The 16,612-nt window shown below is 39.2% G+C and overlaps 1 protein-coding gene across 9 annotated transcripts in view; it reads left to right on the top strand.

The window, feature by feature from the left end:
* The first annotated feature begins 8,934 nt into the window (after positions 1-8,934).
* cadpsb (Ca2+-dependent activator protein for secretion b) overlaps positions 8,935-16,612 on the top strand; it is a 66,807-nt gene continuing 59,129 nt past the window's right edge. For 2 of the 9 annotated variants that reach the window (XM_076884150.1, XM_076884149.1), the window contains exon 1: positions 8,935-9,797. In XM_076884150.1, the coding sequence (XP_076740265.1) occupies positions 9,465-9,797 (333 nt within the window). In that variant the 5' untranslated portion in view covers positions 8,935-9,464. The remainder of the gene's footprint in view (positions 9,798-16,612) is intronic. The other 7 variants (XM_076884148.1, XM_076884147.1, XM_024802496.2 and 4 more) reach the window with 5 other exon arrangements.

The following is a 16,612-nucleotide window of genomic DNA, read 5'->3' as shown; positions in this document are numbered from 1 at the left end:
AAAACGACAGAGGGGAGGTTAGAGTAACATATACAGAACATTAATGAACTCAAAAAGAAAACAAGGGAACACAAAACCAAAGATTCAAAAATATAACAAAGGACCAATCTGAGGAAAATATGTCAACACAAAATCTAAACTATTATCTTCAAAACAAGACTAAAACCTGTGACTCATAGCATTTAATCAATAATGGTTAACGTCAGGGTTTAGCTCCTTCAGTTTGTTGAGGCCAAGTGTTGGTCTTTGCTCTAGAAAAAATTACATCTTAAAAAACAAGAGTCCCAGTCCCCAGGGGGACTAAACGTTTGGGAAGACTTGAGCCTTACATTTGTGTCCCCATGCAGCTGATATTCTAGCGTATTCCAGCTGCCACAGCGCAAAAGCCAGGGAACAATCTATGCCAAGGCCATAGATATGTGAATTTTAACAGTCATGTTTCACCTAAAATACACATCACATCTTTGGCCATACTCATCTTCAAACGCAGCAGCTCAGAATACTTTAAACGACCTTTCATCATTCAGCCAACAGGGGGCAGTACTTAGCCACGGTGATGAGAAGAAAAATCTCTCGAGCTGCAGTGACGTGTTCTCTTCCTTGATCCTTCTTCTCGCTTCAAAATTCAGTTGACAAATGTGTCAGCTGTATGCACAATAAGCTAAATGCGCTGTAACTCATCTGCTGCTGTGTGCACTGGTTGGGTAAACTGTATCCTCCAGTGGGTAAAAGGACTGTGCTGGCCTAACCTGGGCTTTTCTTTTCGTCATGTAAAGTGGTGAGGCTCCAGCCTCTCGCTGCATTATTAATGAATCTTTTTCTGGCATCACATCCCTTCTATACTCTGAAAACTGTGGGAGGAAGAGACAAGCATAAATCTGGCGGTTGTCATGAAGCCTCCACCTATCAAGGCGCCAAAACATATATAATACACTCTGAGAGCCAAATGAGTTGAGTGCAGGTTGTTTTGTTTTTTCCTGAGGACTTATCTGGAGCACACAAAGATACAAATCCAGATTAGCCCAGAGTTAAGACTGATTACATTTAACGTATATGAAAATGTTCTCTGCAGCCTTATACTTAAGAGAAGGAGCTTAAAACTATGCATGCTATATACTGTAAAAGGAGTTCATGCCACTAACCTTTGCATTTTTAGCTGTTAAGAAAAATGCTAATAAAACAAAACACTGAATGGGCTCTTCTGAACCTGCTGGGTAGCACTTAAAATTCACTGCAAGATTAATGTCAGGAAGGGAACATGAAAATACTAAAATTACGATTTCTAGTTTTTGGCCAAAGGGGTTTGGGGGCGGGCGTGGAAGGCCGGGTTATGTAAAAGGATTTGTAGATTGGTAATTTCCTCAGAATAGCTTTCTCTTTTCTCCTTTCCATTTTAAACTCGTAAACTGTTTCCCTCCCTGCAATCCATAAGTCCTCTCCACCGTGTTACACTTAAAACAATATCGGCTTAATCTGAAAGGGCTTAAAATCCCAGTTTCCCTGGATGTAAACTCATTCCTGGTGAAATTAATCGTCATCACTTGCTGGGTGCGAACTTCCCTAAGAGACACGGCTATCGTAGCTGGAATGCTGACACTGACCCTATTCTATCAATCTCGCATTAAAAACACTCCGAGCATTTAAATATTTCAAAGAGCTCCTCCAGAGAAGCTCTGAGTGTGCGTGTGTGTTGTATGTGTGTGCCATTTTCCTACTGACAAACACTATTGAACTTAAAACACCAAATGAAGACTGTAGAGCTGAATGACATAAACTCCAAGTTAAATCTGTTAGTGCAAAAGTAATCCCGTCTTTGTTGTTTCCCTCCATTATTTACACTGTTTCAGAGGATATAACATCACGTGAATAAAATAAACATGCTCAGTGTCTATATACCATAGAGAGGTTTGAGAAACGACTGAAGTGAGAGAGGGAAGTTATGAATATATCATCAAGCAGTTAGTCTGAGATGTTTCCACTGTGCTGCACTGTTTGGTGCATCGCTGTGCAGTTTACCTATCCAGTCTCTGCTAGCTTTACAAAGAAAAGCACTGTGCAAAAGAGACACACATGTCTATGTACTTTAAACAGGTAAAATCGACATTGACCTGGCCAGCAACAAAGACAGGTCCGTAGTGTTTTCAAGGCTTTTGTTTGTATGGTTATGATCTTTGTCCTTGTTTTCTTGATAGCTTTCATTAGGTCTTTTGATGTTTACTTTAAACCTTCAGTGTAAAATCCCATCTGAGAAAGCGGCTGCCATTTAACATTCACACTGGCATCAGGTGTGATGATGAAGTCAAGCAGGTCCTCAAAGAGTATGCCTGTAATTAATATTATGTTTCTAAGATAGAGTCAAGGATAGTTCAAATGATTCATCTCATCTCTACAAAAATCTCTGCTCAAAGTCACACATGGTCATTTTATTTACTCCGAGGGTTTTCGTTTTATGAGTTATTTGACAGATGTGTTGATAAATGTGAACACGGCTGAAGTAAAAACAAAAAATAAATAAAACATTTTGTCTGGTGTTGATTTGTTACGTGAGCAGCACATTATCTGAAACTTCATAAAACTCAGGTTCAAAGTTCAATATTTTGTAAACAACAACAGCTGAGAGAAAGAAAATCTCACCAAAAGGTCAGTGCTGTGCTTGTTTTGGAGCTTTCCGTGATGTCACATGCTTTTCATCACCAGATGTCCTGCTCAGTGAATTGCAGATGTTAAAAATCAGTCATTTATTCTTTTTTAAATAGTTTTTTGGCTAACAACAGATCACATGACTGTTTGAATTTGACAAACTCATCGACAATACATTTTTGGGCAATTGCATAAGTTTTGTCATTTTTACTCTTCACAGAAGATTTTAAACCAAACAATAAAGATAAAGTGCAGACTTTCAGCTTGAATTCAAGAAGCTTAACAAAAGCATTGCATCAACTGTTTAACTGCAGCCATTTTTATACACAGTTCCTCATTTTCAGAGGCTCCAAAGGAATTGTGCAATTGACTGATAAATTATTTTATGGCCAGACAAGCCTTGTTCACAAGTTGTTACATGAAAAGCTTAATAATTAAGCAGAAAAAAAGATTTTCCACGTTGATTCCAAGAGTTGATCTTGCGTTTTCACTGAAATACTCGAAGTCCAAAGAGATTTTGATGTCAGTGAAAGAATGCATGATTGGGCTGAAAATCCAAAATAAACCAATCAGCAAAATTTAAAAAAACAAAAAACAAACTTAGGAGCACCCAAATCCAAGTTAGTGTAGCTCAGTCATCAACTAATTAGAAGGTTGGTTTTTGAATCCCTGCACCAGTCTGCATGCCCAAATATACTAGGGCACACTCCATGGCCACTCAAGAACAAGAAGAGCAGATTAGACTTTGCTGGTGAAAAGAGCCTGCACAGTTCTGGAAAAAGAAATCTCAAATAGATGAAACCAAGATTAATTTGAGAATGATGGCAACAGAAAAGTACGGAGCATATCACATCATCTGTCAGACGTGGTGAAGACAATGTTATGTCATGAGCATGTATGGCTGCCTGCAGAGCCAGGCTGTTGACAGGAGTAGCAGGAAGGCCTAACTGCTCTGTTCAGATTCATCTGAAAGCTAAAAAATAATGATTGGGCAGCATTTCACAGTGCAAATGGATAGTAGACCATCTGAGATAGTAGCCAAGTCAGTCACCTGAACAACCCAACAGAGCAGCTTTTCAAGCTGAAAGACTCACAAACAAGCATCAATTGAAAAACCTATGGACCTAACTATAGCCATACTCTGTGCTTCCCAACATGTTGTAGATTTCCAGCTTCCTACCTCACTGTTTAGATCACTCGTGCCAGTCTCATAAAGACACTATTGAAAAATTTATCAAAAGTTCAACAAGAGACTGTCCTCCCAGGAAAAACAACTTCAGTCATTTCAGCCTGTAATGAAGACCTCTAATGACTGCATTTATTATCATGGGAGCAAAGAAGAAAGTTCTTCTTCAAACTTAAAGTTTGTTTTTCATGTTTCCAAGTGTCAATACCAAAAATAAAACTTTTGAGCTGTAACAGAGGCGAAATCTTCAAATGCTTACATTTTTGGGGCAACTGGTATCTCAAACTAAAGTGAAGAAAAACAATACTGCAAATGTTTCCTTTAAAACAAAAACGAAAACAAATTTTGCATCAGTTGCACAACAAGAAGTTTTTTCTGCACTTTCAGTTACATTATAGTACCCTGGAGAACATCAACATTTAATGTGTACACACTCTAGCAGAAGTAGAAGAGTAGGGTGAAGAGCATCAGTCAATAATTAATGTTTAAAAGGTTTTGAAAGTTCTGCTGCTAGTTTTGGTGCTAAACCTCTCCCAGGGCTCAAAAATGTGTGCAGAAAACCGAGCCGTGTCAATGTACAAGCACCCAATGAGAGCTGGCAGTGGTCTGTTGAGGACTTAATGAGCTGAGGACTATGGGGAACAAAGGCAAATGTCATGCTTGGTATTAACGTGGACAGGCTGTGTGAGTAAAACCTGAAGAAGAAGGACAGTTAAATGCCAAGTCAGGGCAACAGAAAATATGGGAGTCCTTGAAAGCATGGTTACTTGCTGCTCAGACACTTAAAGAACATCTGGAGTAGCAGCCAGTCAGTCCAGCTGTCAGAATCAATTAAATCACAGATGAAGCATGCAGGCCTGCTCATCCTCCGTCCATGCTGAGCTCACACTATATGGGCTGTCATGGATGTTCTGGATCTGGAAGTATTATAAGAGTGGGCAGGGAAGGTAAACACAAACCAGGGTCAAAAGGACAAAAAATAGTAAGGAAAGATAATTTTGCAGCCAAACATAACCTAAAAATAAAGTTGGTTTCCTAATTCTGAGGAAAGGTCAAAACTACTCAGTCAACACATTCAGAAAGTCTGCTCATAAAATGTTACTACTTTGCACCACTTTTTTACACAAAATCAAATTAAATCTTCACACTTTTAATTACTCTGATTATTTGTGAATTTGTATCCATCTAAACCTAAATAAGCTACACTGAAAGGAAAAAAAGATTCTTTACTCTCGATAAACATGAAGCAATAATTCTGAGTCAGATGCAAATGCAAAGGTTTATTCATTCAAATAACGAATCACTGAGGGATGATGTGCTTGGTATAAACTGGATATCAATTAAGTAAATTTCTTTAAATGTAACATTTTATATTGTATTTTGAGCAGATTTCTTTTTTATTATTTCAGTGTGTGATATATGTGAATCTCCTGAATTTGAGTTGAATTGTTCAGTACCTAAGTAGAGCAAAACAAGGGTGAGCTGACAATTGTAGAGCCAAAGAAAAACCAATTATATCATAAAAAACTTTAAGTAGTGGAAACTTTTGGTATTTTAGTGCGGCTACTTCTTGAATTTTAACACACAATATTCTTGGCAGTGCAGGTTTTATTATAAAGTATCCTAGCTGCCCTAGACTGTAGAACACATACATTTGGATACTGACTTTGATATAATTCAGTTATTGTGTTTTGTTGTGTGGAAAGAACTTCTAACATAAGGAGGTTTTGCAAGTTCTCTCATTCAGCAGGGAATGTTAAAAAAGATTGACTCTTACCAATTTGGCATTTCAGAAGCTATTATACTCCAGATTAGAGCATTTTTTTCATGCTTTTGTTTTCTAATTTGGTTATATCATTATTTATTCAATAGAGTTTGTCCATTATTTATAGTTTTTCATTATTTTTGAAAAGGTAAGATAAAAACAATATTTATTTATTTATCTGTTTAACATTCAGTTTAATGGTGTCTGTTGAAAGTTGTTTTGTGTTTTTTTTTTTTTTTCCTCGTGTGTGTATGTATCTATAATAGAAGGGAACAGTTGACAAGCAGATATTCCAGCCCGCACCTCAAAAATAACCTTGCTTTCTAAGATACAGAAAAATGTAGTTTGTGCTGTTATGGGGTTGCAAGTTCTTATTGCCAGGGTTGATTTTGTGTTTTACGGACTCTGACCTCTGATCTGTTATTTAGCATTCTCTGCTTTTGATCATAATCTGAGTTTTGTTGTTTGGAGTTTTTTGTCTCTATTCTTGTAACGCTTCCTTGTTTAGTTTTTTTTCTTACAGCTTTTGTTACCTGGTTTTCTGTTAGATCAGTATTGTTTTGACCCTGGTGTTTTACTCTAGCCTTCCCAGGATGGAAAAGCTAGACAAAGGCTTCCTTTTGTGACTTGATAAGCCTTTGCCTCAGTTAGTGATTCCCTGTTTAGTTACTTCCTGTTTGATTTTGGTACTCTGTTTTTGCTGACACCTTGTATTTAATTTTACTTCCTCCCTGTCGTTTCAGCCACGAATCCCACCAGCTACCTCTCCCCTAATTATTTTGTTTGAGCCTCTCCTTATCATGTTGTCCACATTTCCTAAGCATATTCTGGATGTTTGGCTTCCTTGTTATCTTCTTGATTGTGAACTTTGTGACTTTGTCATTTTTTAATTTAATTTAATTTCTGCTTTTTTTGGACCATGAAGTATTAAAGCTTGTTAAAACTTTATCTCTACCTCAAGAGTCCCACATATGTCAAACTTTGTCGCAAGAAAAGGACTTACTAGTTCTAAAATGCCCAGATGGGACACTATTTGGACTAAATTGGGCCAGCTACACATGACACATTACAGTAGTTTTATTACAACCCTGTATGCATTACAACCCTGATGTTGGATGAGAGAATCTGGCTTTCAGCCACCATTCATTCCAAAGGAGATCAGGGCCAGTCAAATTCTTCTATAGCAAATTCATCCAACAGAGCCATAATACACCTTGCTTTCATCATGTCCAAACAGGCTTTCTCAAGCTGAAGCATTTAGATTTCGCTTCTCTGGAACTAAAAAGGAGGCTCTCAGGTTCAAGCCCACAACATTTCCCCCCAAAATTTAACTGGCACAGTGGAGAGAGACAGGTAATGTTATCCTGGCATTTCAAAAACTCAGATTTATCCATCAAACTGTCAGGTAGAGAAGCATGAGTCGTCACTCCACAGGACAAGTTTCCACGGTTGCAGAGTCCAGCGGAGATATGCTTTACACCGCTCCATTCAAAGCTTGTCAGTCTTCTTGGTGATGTAAGGCTTGAAGGCAGCTACTCCGACATTAAAAGCCATGCCACACCTGGCTCACAGTTTTTGTGCTGATGTTAATGATGATGTTTACTCACTATGAAGCTCATCCCTCGGTGACCCCTCTTTGTAACTTTACTGCCTGAGTTGCTGTGGTTTCTAAACACTTACTCCTTTGCAATAACACCACTTACATTTGATGATGGAATATCTAGTAGGGTAGAAATTTCACAAGCTAACTTGTTGCATCAGTGGCATCCTATTAAAGTAACATGCTCAAATTTATTTAAGTCTTTAGAATGACCCATTATGTCTTAGTCATCAAATTTGGCATTCTGAGTAAGAGATGTGGTCCAATACTTTTGTCCATATTGTTTTTTTCGTTACCGCAAAAATTTTGTCTTTGTCTTTGTACTTTATTTTTTAAAATTCTTGACGTATAATTCATTTATCCTTTACTTTAAGGCTGCTAGTTTTTACTTCCTTGTTCCACAGCACAAGTAGAACAGCTCCCAATACTTACAAGGGAGTAAGGATCTTAGGAACCAGCAAGTATTTTTAGCTACCGAAAACACCCTGAATTTAGAAGAACTATGGGGTGAATGTTCAGAAATTACACCATGAGTCAAGGAACATATAAGCAAATATGTCCTCTTCTTTTACTTTAACAGAGCCTTTCCATGAAATCTATTTTTGCTTGTTGCTATATTGAAGACAAATATTAAGTAGACTTTGCACAGAGTAAGATCTAAAAGACTGGGGGATGATAACCATTCCTTTCTGCTCTGCTTACAGTGAAATCGAAAGCTTTAAAATCTGTACAGGAAACAATTTTTTTTGTTAAACTGCTTCAGAGTTATCAGTACAGGTCTATGTTAAGTACTACCATAAAAGACTGTAAGACACTGCAGTGAAGGCAAATTGAAGCATTTTATTTGAGAGTTTGTAGTTCCAGTCAGGATTAACAGGTCAAACAAGCACATCTCAGTCTCACACTCAGGAAAACTGTCTCACTGGAGTTACTATAATTATCAACAAAATGTCAATACTCTGAGCCTCAGTATTTAAAGCTAATGCTGTGAGTACTGGACTGGGGTAGGGTTTCTTTGGGGGGGGGGGCTGCTATAAATATTGCATGGAGGACGGATGAAGGGAATAAAAATGTCATTTTTTCCCTTTTTTTTATTAAGAAAAATGCACTTCACGAGGAGAGCAAGCCACGTGTCATATAAATACGGTCGGACTGTGCTTCCAGTATTGTAGTGTCTGCAGGATTTAAAGTATCACGTGACTTTTCGTGTGCTAAGCTCTGGCAGAACATCACAGATTAGTGTTGCACGAAACGACTTACTACAACACATCTGTACTGTAACACAGCCAAAACGGTGTTTTTGTTTTTGTTCTCTTTTAAAGTCCGATTCACATTAAAGATCAACGCGTTATGCAGCATATTCACACTGACCCAGTAACTAACAGTGAGTCAGACACCTGGGGGATTCTGTTCAGCTTGAATAATTAATTCCTGTTTAGTAGAAGAAACGCTTGTGTGGTGAGATTTCCTGACAAGGGATGCCAGCACGCGCTGTAACAATTAATTTGTGTAGCTTCAGAGAGGTCGCTCCGTGTTGCAACCCCACCCTTCGACAGCACACGGCATTTTACACCCGCTGTTCTGCATCCCGTGCGCGGCCCGTGCACTTCATAATGTTCCCCATTTCAGTCAGTGACAATATCAGAGAAATCCGGTGGCAGCCATCTTAGGTGTGCCACTGCGTGAAGTTATGAGGGGCTACACTAAACGCGGAGCCGCGCGCGCTTCAGACTCGGATCTTTGCTTAGAGTGCGAGTTCAGGACCACGGCCAGCTCCGGTCGACCGGGTTGGCAGGAAGGAAGAGGCCATCTCCCGCTTTCACCGAAAAAAAAGGAAAGGGGGAGGGAAAAAAGCCGATCTCGTCCCCTCACAATCCCTACACTACAATCCCTCCACCCCTCCTCTCCGACTCTTCTCACCTCCCCCCCTCACATCCGCAGCAGCGACTGGCCAATAAAATACCGAAAATACGTAAGCACCGACGAGTGCTCGGCGCAGGCGGAGAATGGTCAGTGTGAAGCAGACTATAGCTCTTCCAGCATTACTCGTATACAGCTGACATCCCTCAGCCAGCGAGTACAACCAGGGCCTATCCCTAACTCGACTTCAGGCACATCCTGCATTATATCTATGCACGGGTAAGACAGCGGCTCGGCCATCATCTGGGGATATATACATATATATATATATTTAAAACAATTTAAAAAAAACCCCAAACAAACTCAGTTAGTAGGTTCGGATTTCTGTATAGGCGCACCACTTCTAGTGCAAGATGTTAGATCCGTCGTCCAGCGAGGAGGAATCTGATGGGATAGTGGAGGAGGAAAGCAAAGAGGCAATGGCTCCTCAGGCCGGATCCCGCATCTCCCCGAGCAGGACCAGCGAGAGCTCGGGTGGACTAGCGCCCAGCAGCAGCCGCAGCAGTGCCCGTCCTACTAGCCCGAGCCCCTCGGCCGTCAGCGAGGAGAAGGAGGATCTGGAGAAGCTGCACAGAGAGGAAGAAGACCGCAAAAAGAAGCTGCAGCTATATGTTTTTGTCATGCGATGCATCGCTTACCCGTTCAATGCAAAACAGCCCACAGATATGGCAAGGCGGCAGCAGAAGGTAAGAGCACCCGGTGCAAAGGCATAACTGATAGCCACATGATGACGAAATACCTCCTTTCATATCGCAGATGTTGTCATTGATGACCTACATAAACCAGAGTACAGGTCTGGCCACTAGGCCCTATCCGAAAGCGCATGGAGACAGCAAGGTGCCAGTGAAAGCACCGTTTGTTTGTTTGACGCAAAATGTTGAATTCATGGAGCATGACAGGAGCATATAAAGGTGCTTCGAGCTTCTGGTAGTGAAGGGGACTCGTGGTGCTGCAGAGCTGCAGGCTGAGTGCAGTCCATGTTCCTCCAGCACTCTAGCTCGTAGATGAAAGCAGCCCTACAGCCCAGCAAGCCCATTAAGTGAAAGGGCGTTCAGGAGATGGTGGATGGCAAGTCACAACAGGACAGTGTCATTGCCCTTGTTGGCCTACATTTTTACCGAACTCCCGATGTCAATTAGATATGCAGCTGTATATTGCTCTGTCCTGCCTGCTTGGCGGATACCCAATCCCAACCCGTTTGCGCCATCACTTATCCCGTCAATTTGGCCTCCCAAGGTGACTTTTAGGCACAGACCTCTTGAGGAGGGTAGCTTAATGGCCTCTCCTCTCTGAAGATGAGCTTTGCTCCTCTCAGTGGCCTGTAGAAAATTAATTGCATTAAAACATTTTCAACGTTGACACATTTTTAACCTTTTACTATTTATTATTATTATTATTATTATTATTATTATTATTATTATTATTATTATTATTATTATTATTTTAACAGGACATTTATCTTATAAGATTTATATACCTTAGCTACTGTAAAGGACAGGGCCAACACCCTGGCTTCTCAGGCTGCTATGTTGGTCCACTGATGTTGATGCCAGTTTTGGGTCATGCTGTCCTTACTGTCAAAGTCACCATGCACAGGCCTACTGTGGTAAGGGGAACGTTCAACTGATTGTAAGTTAGGATAATGCCCCTTGTATATTTCCTTTGCTGTATGCAGACTATCTGTTTGACTGACCTGTCAGTTATGAATTAAGAAGCCTCTGTATGGATCAGCATGTTTTATATAGAACTGCTTGAATACTGAAACCTTGTCATCACATTGCATGACAGTATCAGGTTCCTAAATCTCTCCTCAGAAGGAAGAAGTTCTTTGTTACTCACTGTGGTCAGGAGGCTTTCAGAAGAGTCATTCATTTTGGTCGCTCATTCATTTTAACACCATGAATACTACTATGGAAATATGCATTTATAAGTGCTGCTTTGATTTAACATGCAGACAACTTGTCTTCCTCTGGTCACTGTTAAGCCATATGGTCTGAATTTTCTGCTGACTCATGCACAAGTCCATGTAGGAGGCATAAACTGCAGTGTTTCCGTCCATTTGTTTGTTTGTAGTCTGTTGAGCGTAGGTTACTGATAGTCTAATGCACGCCTAGTAATGCACTTTCATATCTGGTTGCTCAGGCAGCCACAATTCTCAGTTGTGGGTGAGTGAATATCCGAACAAACAATCAAACCAGGAACTCAGAGTGTGTCTGTCTGCCCACAGTCTAGCTGGTGTTTCTGATTTGATCCAAACATGGATAAAAATCACACATTAAAATAATTGAAAAAAAAAAATCTCAATTTTAGGCACAGTGAATTGGTTCAATCCAATCACTTGATGAGCATGGCTTATAACACAGAACTGTTAACAAAATGGTGAGCACCAACATCTACGTTGATTATTTTGAGGCAGTTGTGTGCATTTATAACATCATGGAGTTAGACAGTAGTCATCAGTTCACTGTCTTTTAATTATATTTCTGTCTTGGGTGGATATGGAGAAATAATTTATCACACAAAAAGAATATTTAACATTTGTCTAATTACATTTCTATGGATTCATCTTAGCCATGAACCTCATGTGAATGTGGGCTCCTCAGATGTCCATAGACAATAATTTATTAAGGTAATTCCTCACAGTGTTGGCAGCACAATCTAATATGTGCCCTATTACAATTTTAGCTATTATAGATTAGTCACAGAAAAATGATGAAGCAATTTCTGTAATGAAAAGACTTAAAGGCCTCAGCAAAACATGTGGAGCAGCTCCATGATAATCCGTTATTAGAAGCTCTGGCACACAAACAGCAGTGATGGGCTATCACAGAGAAACAGGCCAGGCTGTAGACTGTGCAAGCTCCACTGCTGCTTCTTGAAATATGTTGCCATAACCTTGTGGAAGATAAGCCAACAGGGCAGGAACAGGAAGGTGACTCTTTTTCAGGGTATAAAAAGTAAATCTTACAGTACAGTCTGAACAACGTCTTAAAAAAACAGCAGTTTGTTCCTGCTCACTGCTAGCTTGGGTGTATGTGCATGACTGAGTGGTGACACATGTGTTTGCTTAAAAGGCTAAGTATCTTGGGACCCACACAGCGAATGTGTTGAGTATTGAGGTTACAGACAGATTGCGTTGGTACAATTTATGAAATTTTAGCATCATTGTGATGGTCCCAGAGGGCAAAAACCTCTTTCATTCAATGGGAATAAACTGCACACACAGAGGAGTTAAATAAATAAAATACAAAATACCAAATTTCCCCTTGTGGGACAATTAAAGGATTATTCTATTCTATTCTATTCTATTCTATTCTATTCTATTCTAAAGACATGTTGGCAATACAGTAAAATCACAATTTTGCATTTTGTTTTCAAAGTATAATGCAAAAAGAAATGTATAGGTTTAGAAAAATATGACTGTTTTTAATGGCTAGCAATGTTGATCTGATGGTTGTCAGCTTGTTTGGTTGGTCAGTTTGACTTTATTCAGAAAATGTAAATATTATGTAACAAGTGTTTGGTATTTAATTGGACTGCCACTAAATGTTTGTTAAAGGAACACCTACCAAATGTGTCAATGAGAGCTTAACTTGTTGATGTGTACAGCACAAGAAACAAGCAGGAACGAAATTCTGCTTTGATTCAAAAATGTAGCCAAGGAGAATAAAATGTTTGCAGTCTGATTAATCAAACCAAGACCATTTGCTTTTATAGATCGCAGTTTATGTTGATTTTCCAAAGTGAGTAACTGTCCATGTCAGAATTACAAAGTGTGATTCCCTTGAAGATAATCTGACCTAATCAGTTCATCTGCCAGCAGGTTCACTTAATAGAGTTCCTTCTGGCTCAGCATTTTAATACTATACAGTATGCCATTTATACTGTGAGGGAGAGGGGCTGTGAATTGTACAGCAGGGTTTGTGATGTGAATTTGAATTAGACTGAAGTGCAAACCGATGTTTGCCACACAGGTGTTTGCAGAGAACTGTGGGAGTTCCACTGTGAACAACTTTTCAATGAGTGAAAAAGATGATTGTAACGTTGCACTTGGCTCACAGATTGCAGATCTGTCTAAATGAACATCTAATTTTTTTCATTGGTGCTTTTGAACAAAAGCATCAATTTTGCCCCTTTCAGTTTATATTTCTCAGTGTTTCATTTTCGTTTCGATTGTTATCATTTCTGAGGTTTAATCTTTCATTTGTTTAGGGGCCAGACTGAATATGTTAAGAATTGGTATAACAACGCAAACACTTTGTGAAAGCAGTTGATTTACTGCCATGCAGACGTTCCTGTATTAATAGCAGCTGCTGTTAGCTGTGTAAATACAAATTATATACAATTTCAGCTGCTATTTGTTTCTTTAAAGTATGGTAATGTTTTATTTTTGTTAACTAAATCCACTTAATCACACTGACTTTCAGTTTTTAGTTTACTCTAACTTTGGCAAAAGACAGGAGATTATCAATATCGAAACAATAACACTGGTAGCGGTCAGGGTGTTTGCATAGACATTCAATGTTTATCATTGCTATTGACAGCTGCTACATTTGTTTATTGGATAATTATTGTAATATTCACGATTCAAGTGACTACTGCACGGTTTTAAAAACTGCACTGTGTAGTGTGCATTCATCTCTTTACTCAGTGGCATGTATATTGCCCCTATTGCCTTCTATTTCTACCAAAAGACACCAGATTATCTGAATGGTGAATATGTAGATATAAACAACTCAGAGTGAACTGACAAACCTCAATATATTCATAAGACATTCAGTCATATGTGCAAAACACAGTGGCACTAAATGGAGAGCTGAAGTATGGCACTGAAATCATTTGCATTATTATGTAAGATCGCTGAATGGTGTTCTGCTTGAAATTAAAAAAAGACATCCTTCGACAATAAAAGAAGCTTCGCTGTCAATGGCAAAGTCAAGCATTGAGCTGAAAATAAAACATGTCAGTCAGCGCTTGAGAGCTGATAATAGGAAAAATTGTTCTCTCCCATTAAGCAGCAGTCTTGGTAGCATGTTTTAGCACCGCTAGTATAGGAGAATAAAGGTGTTTATTGACGGTGCGGATAAGCAAGTGAATTCAGAAGGGGTGACAGCTGAAAAGCAGCAGGCGAAATACCCCCTCACCCACGATCTGTGCAGCCACGTGTAAATTATCACAGCTTCTCAAATTAAACATCCTCTCTATGGGGACATAACGAAGGAGGGAAGCTTAGATCTTATTTGTCAGAATACTAACAATGTCTTTTCCTAACAGCGCTGTACTTTGAAGGCAAGAAATAGGGATCAAATTGAATAATATGTGCTCTAGTAATAATCCAACATTTTGGTGTGATGCTCACATGACATGTGCCATGTGCTCAAAAAACAGGCTACCAAAATGCAAATGTTAGAGCACAGAGTCCTGGCATGTAAATGCATGGGAGTTTAAAGCTGGTATGGATGGCATCATGTGAGGGATTATTCCACATAGGTGGGAAGACGTGAGCGTGATCTGGCTTAAAAGCAATATCCCACGTAGTATTTTATCTCCTTCAATGGCTCTCAAAATACAGGATGTGCTTGTTAATTATAGTCTCGTGTGTCCTCACCCGGGCTATGAATTCTTGTTGGCCTTTCAAAGCAACAGATACATTTGTGCCAACGAATGTTAACCATCAGTGTGATGTGAGGCAAGATTTGTCTGGCTGAGAATAGCTGCTGTGTCCCAACACTGCATTCATGCATGGAGACAAATTAAGCAGGATTGTTTAATTGCTGCATAAGTTTTCATTCCTGCTCCCAGTATTGCACATTCGCCTTACTGGAAAAAACTAGTGCAAAAATAAGGGTCGGCTTATTGAGAGAAGACCAAACATTAGCAATTCTAAAGCGGCATTTCATTTATCATTTTTACTGGTATACAAGTTTTTTTTTTTACTGAGCTTACCATAATTAAAACTGCTACTGCTTTAGTTTTATGTATTTAATCATTTTGGTCTATAATAAGCAAAAAGCAGGGCAAAGCTGTATTTATTCAATGTATTCTCATGTAAGTTCACAACAACAGGCACAAGCTCACTTTTTATCAGTCAGAAAATTTGACTTTGAAGTTATTTTTGTTTACATTTTTGTTTGAAAATTGATTAATGATCAACGAAATGCTGAAATGTTCCCATTTGCTGTTACATCAGTTGACTATGTGATTAATCAACAAACTGTCTGAGCCCTGATCAACATGCTTCCTGTAAGCAAAGACCATTTTATTGGAAGTGTAGTGGAAGAAAACAGCAGGGATCCATTTGTACTTTGTGCCAAATGTTGACATTTACACTGCAGCAGTTGCAGCATTTATAATGCCTGTCAAACTTTGCAGAGATGGAGAATTCATTCTGAGATTGGTAGCCTGCTAGAGCGAGATCAAAACAGGTCTGCACGTTTGACAAAACACTCCTTTAACCTTGAAAACGTGCAAGGTTAAAGGGCTATTCATAATGACATGTGCATTGCCTAGTCACGCCTATAAGTGTGTCATGTAAAGGAAAGCAAATCGAAACTAAATCAGCTATTGTAACATCTTCCTATTTCTGGCTATAATCGCATACTTTTTTCTTATACTGTAATTGTGACATAATTACAAGACAGTTGTCTCATAATTATGGGACTCTGATTATGCGTTATGGAAGTTATAATCACTCTAAGAGAACTTTTGTGAGTCTTTTGATGGATACTATGTGCGGCTGCATGTCATCACACTTTCTGATCATTGTTGAGTCCCCTAAGAGAACTCAGGCGGCTGTTGGTGGTTATTTAGGGCTCAAGAGTTTGTTGGTGCAAATGTGTGCTGTTATGCTGAACCCTGTGTAACATTGCTTCAAAGGGAAAATTACACAGGTATGAGTAAAAAGGACAACAAGGAGAGATACTGAGAGAGAGATTACTAGTGGTGATTTTCCACATTAAAGACAGAAGAGCTATAGCAGGGCCATTACTGCACCTCTCCTATCAGTCTCTCTTTCCCACTCTCCACTGAGGCACAAAGAGCACAAACAGCAGCCTGGAGCAGGCATGAGGCGGTATGTCAGGTAGATACTCTGAGTTTATTGTCACATGTTCATGCAACCAGTGCTTTAATGGTTCCCTCCTTAACGAAGCTCAAACTTTATACTCTTTCAGAGGCATTCTTCTGTGATATTGATGTAAAGTAACACAGGGGGTGTCACCAAGCAGTAAGACAACATAAAAAACAGACTTAAACATAGTGAGAAACTGTTAAAACATCTCTCAGGACATGGATTAACGCTGAGTCTACAACCTTTTATTGGTGAAGACTGTTAAGCCTTCCCAGCCAATAAATATTGGATGCGCGTTGATCTTTCCTATCACTAATTCTACAAAAGTTTTTCAAAAGCCTGATTAATTCAGTCTGTGTGATCTTTTTTTTCAACACATCTCGTGCCGCTTTCTATTGGTGAAAACCCACAAAACAAACCTTATTGAACATC

This window comes from Maylandia zebra, linkage group LG5 (genome assembly GCF_041146795.1).
Source record: "Maylandia zebra isolate NMK-2024a linkage group LG5, Mzebra_GT3a, whole genome shotgun sequence".
Lineage (NCBI taxonomy): Eukaryota > Metazoa > Chordata > Actinopteri > Cichliformes > Cichlidae > Maylandia > Maylandia zebra.
The sequence above is the reverse complement of the archived record's forward strand: the minus strand, read 5'-3'. Positions and strand labels throughout refer to the sequence as shown.